The following is a 16,076-nucleotide window of genomic DNA, read 5'->3' as shown; positions in this document are numbered from 1 at the left end:
GAGTTGAATAAAAGTGAATATGAGCACGTCACACGCCGCGTCTTGGTCCCCTTTAGACGACAAACGTTACAACACTGCAGTACAGTGATGTGATTACTTCCTCCAGGAGAGAGAGACTGCAGTACAGTGATGTGATTACTTCCTCCAGGAGAGAGACACTGCAGTACAGTGATGTGATTACTTCCACCAGGAGAGAGAGACTGCAGTACAGTGATGTGATTACTTCCACCAGGAGAGAGAGACTGCAGTACAGTGATGTGATTACTTCCTCCAGGAGAGAGAGACTGCAGTACAGTGATGTGATTACTTCCACCAGGAGAGAGAGACTGCAGTACAGTGATGTGATTACTTCCTCCAGGAGAGAGAGACTGCAGTACAGTGATGTGATTACTTCCACCAGGAGAGAGACACTGCAGTACAGTGATGTGATTACTTCCTCCAGGAGAGAGACACTGCAGTACAGTGATGTGATTACTTCCACCAGGAGAGAGACTGCAGTATGGTGCGTTTACAACAACATATACTAACATAGCACCAGGCTAACCCAATCAGTAAGGTGTACACACACCTATCGCAAGGTAATCACATTGCAAAAATGGCAATATAATGTCACTAAGGTAGTATGGCTTATTGATGAAGATAATAAGCTATTATACTATATATCTGTTGAAGGGGAGGGTGTGTGTGTGGTCTCCATGGTAACCTATGAGGAGAAAGAGGCCTCAGAGATAAGTGTCTATGTTTCTTCATGGCTCAGGCTGTGATGGAAAGCCAGAAGGTGATAGAACAGAGTAGGAGAGACATGAGGAGCTTCCTGGGGTGATTGGGAGGTTAACTTTGTGACATAGACTCAACGGGGGGTGGCACTCACCGACTTGGAGGACTCAAGGGATCCGGAGGAGAGGGTGTCTCGGCTGCTGCGGCTCTTGGAGCTGAGGTGTGGCGAAGAGGAGGGCGAGTCGTCGATGTAGGGTAGGATGTCATGGTGGCGCCGCTGCTCCTCCGCACGGTCCGCATCGTAGCCGTAAGTGGGAGGGGTCCCCGTGAACGGACCATCTGTGATTGACAAAGCATTTGTGATCATGTTGCTGAATATAAGGGTAATTATCCTAGTATAGATATTTCTGTTTGTAGTCTAAATCCCTTCAAGGCCAGGAGGCTGAGTACAGTGGAGAGTTCTGGGTAGTGTGTTTGTAATGCTGGGGTGGTGGGGGCATCCGTGTCAGAATGTCTGAGACCTTTTGGTCAACCCCCCACGAGAGCTGTCAACCCCCCACGTTTACACCACACAGTCAGCATTTTGTCTGCATTTACATGAGCTCAACCTCCCTCCACTGGAAACGACAGCCAGGGACTCTGAGTGGATGGTCGCGGGCCAAACAATAGATTGAATTTGAAAAGAACAATCATTTTACACCTTCATTTCATTCTATTCGTGGGAAAACTTGTAAACATATTTCCTAAATTAAACTCATTTTTGGGTGAATTACTGGTGATTTTACAGTATAGTTTTTTTACCTAAAAACGATGGGGGGCCCACTGACATACTGTGTGTGTGACATTTTTCTATTTCCTTACTCATGGTTTTAACTTTCACTCCATCGATAAGCCATTTCTCCCTCTCCCACACTCCCCTCTGTCTGTCTGTGTGCCCACTGCCCACTGTACCCAGAGCCTACTGCCCATAGTGACAGTGCCCGCTGCTGCCAACCGCCCTGTGGAGCATGCTGCCAGGCCATGCCAGGTGAGGCCAGGGGACAACTGAGGGACTGTCTGAGGGTGGGCACACTGCCTGCCAGGTGCCTGCTCAGTGCCCCATGCCAAGGGCCATTAAGACAGTCTCTCCATAGATAGACACCACCAAAGTATGTACCACCAAAGTATGCACCACCAAAGTGTGTACCACCAAAGTGCACCGCAAAGAGGAGATCTAGTGGTGGAGGGGCATACAAGGCACAAAGGCACGTTAAGAGTAACATCATTGTTTATATTGATTTAGGACTATTGTACAACCACTCAAGATTCAAAGACGTACACAGTATATTCAGTATCCATGAACTAGGTCAACCTGGGAGGTATTTCCCTCATTTACCCTAAGCAAGTATAGTGTACAGGTCTGTATTAGTGTCTGGTATGATTCTACACTAATTGTATGCCTCGGGCCTCAGAGCCTGTGTGTATTTTCCAGTAAGGAGGGATGAGACATCATAATGCAGTTACAGGTCAGCTGTGAGGTTACTGTGCTATAGGTGCTGTCTCCAGGGAACATAGTATCTCTAAGACAGCTCCTCTAGCCCAGACAGTGTCTACAGTCCAGTAACAGCCCCTCTAGCCCAGACAGTGTCTACAGTCCAGTAACAGCCCCTCTAGCCCAGACAGTGTCTACAGTCCAGTAACAGTCCCTCTAGCCCAGACAGTGTCTACAGTACAGTAACAGCTCCTCTAGCCCAGACAGTGTCTACAGTCCAGTAACAGCCCCTCTAGCCCAGACAGTGTCTACAGTACAGTAACAGCCCCTCTAGCCCAGACAGTGTCTACAGTACAGTAACAGCCCCTCTAGCCCAGACAGTGTCTACAGTACAGTAACAGCCCCTCTAGCCCAGACAGTGTCTACAGTACAGTAACAGCCCCTCTAGCCCAGACAGTGTCTACAGTCCAGTAACAGCCCCTCTAGCCCAGACAGTGTCTACAGTCCAGTAACAGCCCTTCTAGCCCAGACAGTGTCTACAGTACAGTAACAGTCCCTCTAGCCCAGACAGTGTCTACAGTACAGTAACAGCCCCTCTAGCCCAGTGAGTCAGTCTCTTTCTGAACAGGTCCTCCATTTGTCCGCTGGCAGGCTCCACAGCTGCAACCATACTCATTCTGGTCACACCCCGACTCACGCTTCCTTCCAAACCTCCTCTCCTCTCTAATTCCCCCAACAGCCCCCGCTGGCATAGAATCCACTATCAATAATACACACACATACTCACGCACAAGCCCTTGCCCCCATCTCCCCATCTCTCAAAAAGTACACAAATGTTCTTCCTCAAGCTATTGGCAGAGGACAGTCCAACCACTGCCAATGGGGAAAAACAGTGTTAAATCACGTTGGCATGGAAACAGATTTTTTTGGAGGGAGTAGGCCTTTTCCCCTCACAGGTGGAAAAGTACAATCACACATGGAAATGGAGGTACTCTGCTGACATGGCAAAGCATGGGTCTTTTCCAAAACACCAGCGGGCGGGTCTAGAGAACTATCATGTGACCTGATTTCCTGAAACACCTGATGTCAGCTCTAAATGTCACGTATAAAAGACATCTACTTTGGTGCTGTTATGAATGGTATAAAACTCTGCATTGTGTAAATCACATACAGCACACTACCTGTGTGTGTGTGTGTGTGTGTGTGTGTGTGTGTGTGTGTGTGTGTGTGTGTGTGTGTGTGTGTGTGTGTGTGTGTGTGTGTGTGTGTGAAGGAGACCTCTGTAACTAGAGTGTGAAGGAGACCTCTGTAACTAGAGCGTGAAGGAGACCTCTGTAACTTGAGTGTGAAGGAGACCTCTGTAACTAGAGCGTGAAGGAGACCTCTGTAACTAGAGTGTGAAGGAGACCTCTGTAACTATCTGTAACTAGAGCGTGAAGGAGACCTCTGTAACTAGAGTGTGAAGGAGACCTCTGTAACTTGAGTGTGAAGGAGACCTCTGAAACTATCTGTAACTAGAGCGTGAAGAAGACCTCTGTAACTAGAGTGTGAAGGAGACCTCTGTAACTAGAGCGTGAAGGAGACCTCTGTAACTAGAGTGTGAAGGAGACCTCTGTAACTAGAGTGTGAAGGAGACCTCTGTAACTAAAGTGTGAAGGAGACCTCTGTAACTAGAGCGTGAAGGAGACCTCTGTAACTAGAGTGTGAAGGAAACCTCTGTAACTATCTGTAACTAGAGTGTGAAGGAGACCTCTGTAACTAGAGTGTGAAGGATACCTCTGTAACTAGAACGTGAAGGAGACCTCTGTAACTATCAGTAACTAGAGTGTGAAGGAGACCTCTGTAACTAGAGCGTGAAGGAGACCTCTGTAACTAGAGTGTGAAGGAGACCTCTGTAACTAGAGCGTGAAGGAGACCTCTGTAACTAGAGTGTGAAGGAGACCTCTGTAACTATCTGTAACTAGAGTGTGAAGGAGACCTCTGTAACTAGAGTGTGAAGGAGACCTCTGTAACTATCTGTAACTAGAGTGTGAAGGAGACCTCTGTAACTAGAGCGTGAAGGAGACCTCTGTAACTAGAGCGTGAAGGAGACCTCTGTAACTAGAGCGTGAAGGAGACCTCTGTAACTAGAGTGTGAAGGAGACCTCTGTAACTAGAGCGTGAAGGAGACCTCTGTAACTAGAGTGTGAAGGAGACCTCTGTAACTATCTGTAACTAGAGTGTGAAGGAGACCTCTGTAACTATGCCTCGGGCCAGTTGGTAGAGCATGGTGTTTGCAACGCCAGGATTGTGGGTTCGATTCCCATGGGGGGCCAGTATGGGGGGGGGAAATGTATGAATTGAAATGTATGCATTCACTACTGTAAGTCGCTCTGGATAAGAGCGTCTGCTAAATGACTAAAATGTATGTAAAATGTAAAATGTAACTAAAGTGTGAAGGAGACCTCTGTAACTAGAGCGTGAAGGAGACCTCTGTAACTAGAGTGTGAAGGAGACCTCTGTAACTAGAGCGTGAAGGAGACCTCTGTAACTAGAGTGTGAAGGAGACCTCTGTAACTATCTGTAACTAGAGTGTGAAGGAGACCTCTGTAACTAGAGTGTGAAGGAGACCTCTGTAACTATCTGTAACTAGAGTGTGAAGGAGACCTCTGTAACTAGAGTGTGAAGGAGACCTCTGTAACTAGAGCGTGAAGGAGACCTCTGTAACTAGAGCGTGAAGGAGACCTCTGTAACTATCTGTAACTAGAGTGTGAAGGAGACCTCTGTAACTATGCCTCGGGCCAGTTGGTAGAGCATGGTGTTTGCAACGCCAGGATTGTGGGTTCGATTCCCGGGGGGGGAAATGTATGAATTGAAATGTATGCATTCACTACTGTAAGTCGCTCTGGATAAGAGCGTCTGCTAAATGACTAAAATGTATGTAAAATGTAAAATGTAACTAAAGTGTGAAGGAGACCTCTGTAACTAGAGCGTGAAGGAGACCTCTGTAACTAGAGTGTGAAGGAGACCTCTGTAACTAGAGCGTGAAGGAGACCTCTGTAACTAGAGCGTGAAGGAGACCTCTGTAACTAGAGTGTGAAGGAGACCTCTGTAACTAGAGTGTGAAGGAGACCTCTGTAACTAGAGTGTGAAGGAGACCTCTGTAACTATCTGTAACTAGAGCGTGAAGGAGACCTCTGTAACTAGAGTGTGAAGGAGACCTCTGTAACTAGAGTGTGAAGGAGACCTCTGTAACTAGAGTGTGAAGGAGACCTCTGTAACTAGAGTGTGAAGGAGACCTCTGTAACTAGAGTGTGAAGGAGACCTCTGTAACTAGAGCGTGAAGGAGACCTCTGTAACTAGAGTGTGAAGGAGACCTCTGTAACTAGAGTGTGAAGGAGACCTCTGTAACTAGAGTGTGAAGGAGACCTCTGTAACTAGAGTGTGAAGGAGACCTCTGTAACTAGTGCGTGAAGGAGACCTCTGTAACTAGAGCGTGAAGGAGACCTCTGTAACTAGAGCGTGAAGGAGACCTCTGTAACTAGAGCGTGAAGGAGACCTCTGTAACTAGAGCGTGAAGAGAGACCTCTGTAACTAGAGCGTGAAGGAGACCTCTGTAACTAGAGCGTGAAGGAGACCTCTGTAACTAGAGCGTGAAGGAGACCTCTGTAACTAGAGCGTGAAGGAGACCTCTGTAACTAGAGCGTGAAGGAGACCTCTGTAACTAGAGTGTGAAGGAGACCTCTGTAACTACAGCGTGACGGAGACCTCTGTAACTAGAGCGTGAAGGAAACCTCTGTAACTAGAGCGTGAAGGAGACCTCTGTAACTAGAGCGTGAAGGAGACCTCTGTAACTAGAGTGTGAAGGAGACCTCTGTAACTAGAGCGTGAAGGAGACCTCTGTAACTAGAGCGTGAAGGAGACCTCTGTAACTAGAGTGTGAAGGAGACCTCTGTAACCCTCCTCTGCACTGCAGCTCTGGAGCAGAACAAACACCCATCCTCTCGTTCTTTCCCTTCACTGTTCCACCTCTATTTCTCCTATTTCTCAACCACCTGAGCCACTGCCTGTTCACCCCACTATCATCCAGAAGGCGAGGTCAGTACAGGTGCATCAAAGCTGGGACCGAGAGACTGAAAAACAGCTTCTATCTCAAGGCCATCAGACTGTTAAACAGCCATCACTAACATTGAGTGGCTGCTGCCAACATACTGACTCAACTCCACCCACTTTAATAATGGTAAAATTGATGTAATCAATTTATCACTAGCCACTTTATATTATATAATGTTTACTTACCCTACATTGCTCATCTCATATGTATATACTGTACTCTATACCATCTACTGCATCTTGCCTATGCCGTTCGGCCATCACTCATTTATATATTTTTATGTACATATTTGTATTCATTCCTTTACACTTGTGCGTTTTAGGTAGTTGTTGTGAAATTGTTAGGTTATATTACTTGTTAGATATTACTGCATGGTCGGAACTAGAAATACAAGCATTTCTCTACACTCACATTAACATCTGCTAACCATGTGTATGTGACAAATACATTTGATTTGATTTGACTTCTACACTCTTAGAAAAAAGGATTTCAAAAGAGTTCTTCGGCTGTCCCTATAGGAGAACCCCTTCTGGTTCCAGGTAGAACCCCTTCTGGTTCCAGGTAGAACCCCTTCTGGTTCCAGGTAGAACCCCTTCTGGTTCCAGGTACAACTCTTTTGGGTTCCATGTCGAACTCTCTGTAGAAAGGTTTCTACACGGAACTCAAAAGGATACTTCAAACGGTAACACCTTTTTTTCTAAGCGTATACCTCTCCCCTCCTCATCCAGCTGAAAGAGAGACAAGCGGGCATCTGGGAAGGCCATCGGCTATACATCATTCTAGTTGGAAACAAAGTGAAGAGGCCTCTCCACAGAAAGACATACTGTTCTCTTTACATTTACATTTAAGTCATTTAGCAGACGCTCTTATCCAGAGCGACTTACACACATCACTCCCAACTCACATACGTCCCAACACATGTTCATACACACACACATACACTGAGTATACCAAACATTAGGAACACCTTCCTAATATTGAGTTGCAACCCCCCTTTCGCCCTCAGAACAGCCTCAATTCGTCAGGGCATGGACTCTATAAGGTATCGAAAGCGTTCTACTGGGATGCTGGCCCATGTTGACTCCAATGCTTCCCACAGTTGTGTCAAGTTGGCTGGATGTCCTTCGGGTGGTGGATCATTCTTGATACACACAGGAAACTGTTGAGCAAGGAAACCCCAGCAGCGCTGCAGTTCTTGACACACTCAAACCAGTGTGCCTGGGAGCTACTACCATACCCCGTGCAAAGGCACTTAAATCTTTTGTCTTACCCATTCACCCTCTGAAGGGCAGACATACACAATCCATGTCTCAATTGTATCAAGGCTTAAAACTCCTTCTTTAACCTGTGTCCTCCTCTTCATCTACACTGATTGAAGTGGATTTTACAGGTGACATCAATAAGGGAGTATAGCTTTCACCTGGATCCACCTGGTCAGTCTGTCATGGAACGAGCAGTTGTTCGTAATGTTTTGTATTCTTAGTGTAGTGTTTTTCCTCATCTCTACTTGTGTATGTGGGATTTAAAAGAGAAACGTTGCCTGTATATTTTAGGCCTATAAGGCAATAACCCCAAAACACACAAATAAAACGATCAGTGCCTCAAGCTCAGTCCCTGTGGTGTAGACGTAGAAAGAGAGAGAGAAAGAGGAGGGGTGGAAGAGGGAGAGAGAAGCCTTTAGGGAGGGGGCAGGAGACTACCGTGAGATGCCTCAAGGAGGCAATTTAACCCCACAGAAAGGGGGGGGGGGAAATCAGCCAAAATGGAAGTCTCGAAAATTAAACTGAAATCTCAGCTAAAGCATAGCCGTGGGCGCCGAGCGGGATCAAATGAAGTTGATCACAGTGTTGCCATGGTAATCCCATGTTACCACACTTGACAGCAGCTAATTTGATAAACGCTGTCACTGTCTTGTCATTAAGGGCGAATGGGGCCGTAAAATGCCTGGTGGATCTACCAGCACCTCAATATCCACCCGAATGAAAAACTCTGGGTGGGGCACTTCTTTACTGACCAAACCCAGGGGTGTGTCTCAAATGGCACCCCATTCCCTTGATAGAGAACTACTAGGCCCAAAGAGCTCTGGTCAAAAGTAGTGCACTATAAAGGAAACAGGGTGCCATTGGGACGCAGCCCAGGAGGCAGACAGGCAGGAGACAGAATGAGAGGCGACACCGTCACTGCTCCTCTGATCCATCTCATTAACAGTAAGAGTCTGTGTCCCCTGACAGTTAGTCATCTACAAACCACACCAATCCAAGTACCAAACGTCCAAGATTTTTAAACAAATGTATTATCGTTCATAACTCAGCTAATTTGCTTCTCAGAGGTCTTTGAGAGGTGCATGGTGTGAATCTCAGTGGAAACGCAACAACAGCAGTGCTGGTTAAAATGCCCAGGAGTGGCACCAAAGTGGGCAGTGCCAACCCCACACACACACACACACACACACACACACACACACACACACACACACACACACACACACACACACACACACACACACACACACACACACACACACACACACACACACACACACACACACACACACACACACACACACACACAGAGAAATAAGGATGTGAAATACAATGTGTGTTTGTCACAATGTGTAGAATGTTTTTCACATAAGTAGTAGAGCAAGATTAGTTTAGTTCCATCAAAGTCCTGACTTGCAGCTTTGTAGATAGAATACACAGTACAGATTTGGTTTGATACATGTGACTATCATACTCTATGATGGTTACAGTGACTCAAACACACTGCCAGGAGTCCCATGATCTATGGCTCAGACACACTGTCCTACCATGACCGACATAATCATTTACATCAACTACCACACTCCCAGAGAGTACATAGACAGACTAAAGGACAAGGAATAAGCTGGACATGATTATTTGTGCTGTATATCTGTCTGTAGAAAGTCTGATGGTCCTGTGGTCCCACTCCCAGCAGCAGTGACAGACTGAGGCTGTGTGTGTGCTGTCACAGGGACAGAGGGGAACGCTTTCAATGATTGAGTCTTTCGCAAATAGTTGGCTATGATTGAATCACAGATAATGAGGTTAGGGCTGAGGAAATTCCCCCATCCTTTCTGAATCTAAAAACAGACACATGGGAGGAACACAGAACAGTTTTTCTCACACCCCAACATCCACGTAGCTACCATCATGTTCAGCCATCTACAGTCAGTGGTACTGATAGTGTACAACTGAGGATCCGAACCAGGAAGAGTTTACTGGAAGTGATAGCTTCCGGGTTTGGGAGGACGGGCAGACAGCTCCAAAGGGAACACGGCTGACATGGACCTGACTGTGTGTGTTGTGTCAGCCTCCTTGTTTTACATCTCCCCTCAGGACACGACAGTCGACAGGGCAGGCAGAGAGTGGCCTGGCCCGCTATAAATATATATATATATATAAATAAATAAATCTCTCAGACATGAGAGCACCACCAGCCACTCTCAGCGGACATAATGTGTCTTAATTAACTCATGCTACCATCATCTGATACACTAAACGCTGACCATGCATATACTTTCTGAACCACTAAAAGTAATTAAGACCAATTGGCACCCTATTCCCTTTACAGTGCACTACTTTTGACAAGGGCCCATAGGGGAGGCTCATTACCCAGCCATGCTTTGCTAGCACAGACTGGAATATGTTCCGGGATTCATCCAATGGCATTGAGGAGTATACCACCTCAATCATCGGATTCATCAATAAGTGCATCGACAACGTCATCCCCACAGTGACCGTACGTACATATCCCAAAGAGAAGCCATGGATTACAGGCAACATTCGCAATGAGCTAAAGGCTAGAGCTGCCGATTTCAAGGAGCGGGAGACTAATCCGGAAGCTTATAAGAAATCCAGCTATGCCCTCAGATGAACCATCAAACAAGCAAAGCGTCAATACAGGATTAAGATTGAATCCTACTACACTGGCTCAGACACTCGTCGGATGTGGCAGGGCTTGAAAACTATTACGGACTACAAAGAGAAACCCAGATGAGAGCTCCCCAGTGACGCGAGCCTACCAGACAAGCTAAATGCCTTTTATACGTGCTTCGAGGCAAGCAACACTGAAGCATGCACGAGAGCACCAGCTGTTCTGGATGACTGTGTGATAACGCTCTCGGTAGCTGATGCGAGCAAAACCTTTAAACAGGTCAACATTCACAAAGCCGCGGGGCCAGATAGATTACCAGGACGTGTACTCAAAGCATGCACGAGCCAATTGGCAGGTGTCTTCACTGACATTTTCGACCTCTCCCTGACTGAGTCTGTAATACATACATGTTTCAAGCAGACCACCATAGTCCCTGTGCCGAAAGGAAGTGAAGGTAACCTGCCTAAATGATTACCGCCCCATAGCACTCACGTCAGTAGCCATGAAGTGCTTTGAAAGGCTGGTCATGGCACACAGACAGCATCCTCCCAGATACCCTAGACCCACTCCAATTCGCATACCGCCCCAACAGATCCACAGATGACGCAATCTCAATCGCACTCCACACTGCCCTTTCCCACCTGGACAAAAGGAGCACCTTTGTGAGAATGCTGTTCATTGACTACAGCTCAGCGTTCAACATCATAGTGCCCACGAAGCTCATCACTAAGCTAAGGACCCTGGGGCTGAACACCTCCCTCTGCAACTGGATCCTGGACTTCCTGACAGGCGGCCCCCAGGTGGTAACAGTAGGCAACAACACGTCTGCCACGCTGATCCTTAACACTGGGACCCCTCAGGGGTGTGTACTTAGTCACCTCCTGTACTCCCTGTTCACCCATGACTGCATGTCCAAGCACGACTCCAACACCATCATTAAGTTTGCTGACGACACAACAGTGGTAGGCCTGATCACCGACAACGATGAGCCAGCCTATAGGGAGGAGGTCAGAGAACTGGTAGTGTGGTGCCAGGACAACAACCTCTCCCTCAACGTGAGCAAGACAAAGGATCTGATCGTGAACTACAGGAAAAGGCGGGCCGAACAAGCCCCCATTAACATCAACGGGGCTGTAGTGGAGCGGGTCGAAAGTTTCAAGTTCCTTGGTGTCCACATGACCAACAAACTATTATGGTCCAAACATACCATGATAGTCGTGAAGAGGGCACGACAAAAACTTTTCTCCCTCAGGAGACTGAAAAGATTTGGCATGGGTCCCCAGATCCTCAAAACGTTATACAGCTGCACCATCGAGAGCATCCTGACATGTTCAATCACCGCCTGGTATGGCAACTACTCGGCATCTGACCTTAAGGCGCTACAGAGGGTAGTGAGTACAGCCCAGTACATCACTGGGGCCAAGCTCCCTGCCATCCAGGACCTATATTATAGGCGGTGTCAGAGGAAAGCCCATAAAATTGTCAGAGACTCCAGTCATCCAAGTCATAGACTGTTTTCTCTGCTACTGCACGGCAAGCGGTACTGGAGCGCCAAGTCTAGGACCAAAAGGCTCCTTAACAGCTTCTACCCCCAAGCCATGAGACTGCTGAACAATTAATCAAATGGCCACCGGACTATTACATTGACCCCCCCTCCTCCATTTGTTTTGTATACTGCTGCTACTCGCTGTTTATTATCTATGCATAGTCACTTCGCCCCTACCTACATGTACAAATGACCTCAACTAACCTGTACCCCCGCACACTGACTCGGTACCGGTACCCCCTGTATATAGCCTCGTTATTGTTATGTTACATTTTATTATAATTTTTACTTTAGTTTACTTGGTAAATATTTTCTTAACTCTTCTGGAACTGCACTGTTGGTTAAGGGCTTGTAAGTAAGCATTTCACAGTAAGGTCTACACTTGTTGTATTCGGCGCATGTGACCAATAAAGTTTGATTTGATTTATATCCCAAACATGTGTTCAATCGCTGCAGAATCACACAGAGACAGTGATTAATAATACAGCTAAATTAGCGGAAACATTTTGGTACATGAACACTGCTCATTAGACAACAGTTCAACATGAATATGTGATGGAACATCTAGCTTCTTGTGAGGCAGGCTGTGCATAAAGCAAGTGAATGATGGTGAAACATTGTTTTAATAGGAACGAGGAGATGTGGATGTGCTTTAAGTGGCCTGCTGTCTGCTCCCCCCACTGATGAAGATAATAACAGTAATAATGGATTCCTTATCGCCAGACCCTATTTGCTCATTCCTTTGCAGCCAGTCCTTTTCAGAAGAACACAATAGGTGCGCCCTTAGAATCAGATAGCCCTTTCTCTCTCTCTCTCCTTCCGTCTCTCTCTCTCTTATTGTGTCTCTCGCTCTCTCTTTTTCCTTTCCCATGTTGCTTTGCAGGAGTCAGTCTGCGATCTTGCCACGTCTGTAAATCTTTGGGCGCACTTCCCCCCTCTCTCTGATGTATCATTATCACCGTGGCAACAGCAGTTTGAGTGCGCACGCGTGTGCGTGTGTGTGTGTGTGTGTGTGTGTGTGTGTGTGTGTGTGTAGTGGGCAGGCTCTATGTGCGACCTGGCACTTTAATCTGCCTAGCTATCCGCAGAATGCTCCATGACCCCTAAAACAATTATATACAGTGCCTTCGGAATGTATTCAGACACCTTTACTTTTACAACATTTTGTTTCGTTACAGCCTTATTCTAAAATTGATTAAATTGTTGTTTCCCCTCATCAATCTACACACAATACCCCACACAATACCCCATAATGACAAAGCAAATATAGCTTTTTAGATGTTTTCGCAAATGCATTACAAATCAAAGTATTCAGACCCTTTAGTCAGTACTTTGTTGAAACACCTTTGGCAGCGATTACAGCCTCAAGTCTTCTTGGGTATGAACCTAAAAGCTTGGCACACCTGTATTTGGGGAGTTTCTCCCATTCTTCTCTGCAGAGCTTCTCAAGCTCTGTTAGGTTGGATGGGGAGAGTTGCTGCACAGCTATTTTCAGGTCTCTCCAGAGTTCAGGGTTCAAGTCCGGGCTCTTGCTGGGCCACTAAAGGACATTCAGAGACTTGTCCCGAAGCCACTGCTGCGTTGTCTTGGCTGTGTGCTTAGGGTCATTGTCCTGTTGGAAGGTGAACCTTCGCCCCAGTCTAGAATCTCTTCATCGAGAATCTCTCTGTACTTTGCCTCGATCCTGACTAGTCTCCCAGTCACTACCGCTGAAAAACATCCCCACAGCATGATGCTGCTACTACCATGCTTCACCATAGAGACGGTGCCAGGTTTACTCCAGACATGACGCTAGGCATTCAGGCCAAAGAGTTCAATATTGGTTTCATCAAACCAGAGAATCTTGTTTCTCATGGTCTGAGAGTCTTTAAGTGCCTTTTGACAAACTCCAAGTGGGATGGCATGTGCCTTTTACTGAGGTGTGGCTTCTGTCTGGCCACTCTACCATGAAGGCCTGATTGGTGGAGTGCTGCAGAGATGGTTGTCCTTCTGGAAGTTTCTTCCATCTCCACAGAGGAACACTAGAGCTCTGTCAGAGCGACCATCGGGTTCTTAGTCACCTCCATGACCAAGGCCTTTCTCCCCCAATTGGGCGGCCAACTCTTGGAAGAGCCTTGGTGGTTCCAAACTTCTTCCTTTCAAGACTCTCTGTTTAACTGGGTCCTGGACTTCCTGACGGGCTGCCCCCAGGTGCTGAAGTAGAACACAACACCTCCACTTCGCTGATCCTCAACACAGGGTGCGTGTTCAGCCCTCTCCTGTACTCCCTTTTCACCCATGACTGCGTGGCCATGCACACCTCCACCTCAATCATCAAGTTTGCAGACGACACAACAGTAGTAGGCCTGATTACCACCAATGACGAGACAGCCTAGGGGGAGGAGGTGAGGGCCCTGGGAGAGTGGTGCCAGGAAAATAACCTCTCTCTCAACGTCAACAAAACAAAAGAGCTGATTGTGGACTTCAGGAAACAGTAGAAGGAGCATGCCCCTATCCACATTGGCGGGAACGCAATGGAGAAGGTGGACAGCTTATAGTTCCTCGGTGTACACATTACTGACAATCTGAAATGGTCCACCCAACAGACATTGTGGTGAAGAAGGCGCAACAGGGCCTCTTCAACCTGAGGAGGCTGAATAAATTTGGCTTGGCCCCTAAAACCCTCACAAACTTTTACAGATAAACAATTGAGAGCATCCTGTCAGGCTGTATCACCGCCTGGTATGGGAACTGCACCGCCCGCAACCGCAGGGCTCTCCAGAGGGTGGTGCAGCCTGCACAACGCAAACTACTTGCCCTCCAGGACACCAACAGCGCCCGATGTCAAAAGATCATCAACCACCCGAGCCACGGCCTGTTCACCCTGCTATCATCCAGAAGGCGAGTTCAGTACAGGTGCATCAAAGCTGGGACCGAGAGACTGAAAAACAGCTTTTATCTCAAGGCCATCAGACTGTTAAATAGCCATCACCGGTTTCGCAACCCTGCACCTTAGAGGCTGCTGCCCTATATACATAGAGTTGGAATCACTGGCCACTTTAATAACGGAACACTAGTCACTTTGATTATTTTAAAATTATGTTTACATACTGCTTTGCTCATCTCATATGTGTATACTGTATTCTATTCTACTATATTTTAGTCAATGCCACTCCAACATTGCTCAATCTAATATTTATATATTTCTTAATTCCATTAATTTACTTTTAGATGTGTGCATTGTTGTTAATTGTTAGATACTACTGCACTGTTGGAGCTAGGAACACAAACATTTTGCTACACCCGCAATAACATCTGCTAAATATGTGACCAATAAAATTTGATTTGATTTGGAGGCCACTGTGTTTTTGGGCACCTTCAATGCTGCAGAAATGTTTTGGTACCCTTCACCAGATCCGTGCCTCGACACAATCCTGTCTCGGAGCTCTACGGACAATTCCTTCGGCTGTGTTCTTGCTCTGACATGCACTGTCAACTGCGGGACCTTATATAGACAGGTGTGTGCCTTTCCAAATCATGTCCAATCAATTGAATTTACCACAGGCAGACTCCAATCAAGTTGTAGAAACATCTCAAGGACAATCAATGGAAACAGGATGCACCTGAGCTCAATTTCGGGTCTGAATACTTACGTAAATAAGGTATTTCTGTTTATTATTTGTAATACATTTTCTCAAATTGTTGCTTTGTCATTATTGGGTATTGTGTGTAGATTCCTGCGATTTTTATTTTATTAATCCATTTTAGTAACGTAACAAAATTTGGAAAAAGTCAAGGGGTCGGAATACTTTCTGAAGGCACTGTATGAATTTGAGATTGTATGTATATATATAAATATATATATCCTCTCTCTATATATATTTTTTATTATTATAATTTTTTTTTTAAACATTTTAGTAATTTAGCAGACGCTCTTAATCAGAGTGACTTACAGTAGTAAATACATACATTTTCGTACAGGTCCCCCATGGGATTCAAACCCACAACCCTGGCGTTGCAAGCACCATATTCTACCAACTGAGCTACACAGGACTGAGCTACACATGAGGACCTATCAAAAACATATCTTCACACCAATCACAGGTGGTAACTACGACATGACTTGAACATGTCCAGTGTTGGGAGTTGGGAACAGGCCCTCGGGCTAGAGGTCAACGGTTAATGTATTCATGGAGAGGTCAGAGGGGTCACGAGGCTCAGTATCACCATGTCTTCACGTCATGGGGGAAGCTAGCTACCATGATGCCCAAGGGAGTAGGAGGCTAAAATCCAATAACACAAAAGCATTACCCTGCCTATCAATTAGGGGTAAGACCATAAGCTAAAAATCAATTAGGTAATGTGGTACAGCT

At 46.3% G+C, this 16,076-nt stretch overlaps 1 protein-coding gene across 1 annotated transcript in view; it reads right to left on the bottom strand.

The window, feature by feature from the left end:
* LOC106566295 (breakpoint cluster region protein) overlaps positions 1-16,076 on the bottom strand; it is a 129,360-nt gene that overhangs the window by 58,434 nt on the left and 54,850 nt on the right. The window contains exon 2 of the mRNA XM_014134192.3: positions 872-1,056. Coding sequence (XP_013989667.3) covers positions 872-1,056 — 185 coding nt within the window. The remainder of the gene's footprint in view (positions 1-871; positions 1,057-16,076) is intronic.

The sequence above is a fragment of the Salmo salar genome, chromosome 01, assembly GCF_965601325.2.
Source record: "Salmo salar chromosome 01, fSalSal1, whole genome shotgun sequence".
Taxonomy (NCBI): Eukaryota; Metazoa; Chordata; class Actinopteri; order Salmoniformes; family Salmonidae; genus Salmo; species Salmo salar.
The sequence above is the reverse complement of the archived record's forward strand: the minus strand, read 5'-3'. Positions and strand labels throughout refer to the sequence as shown.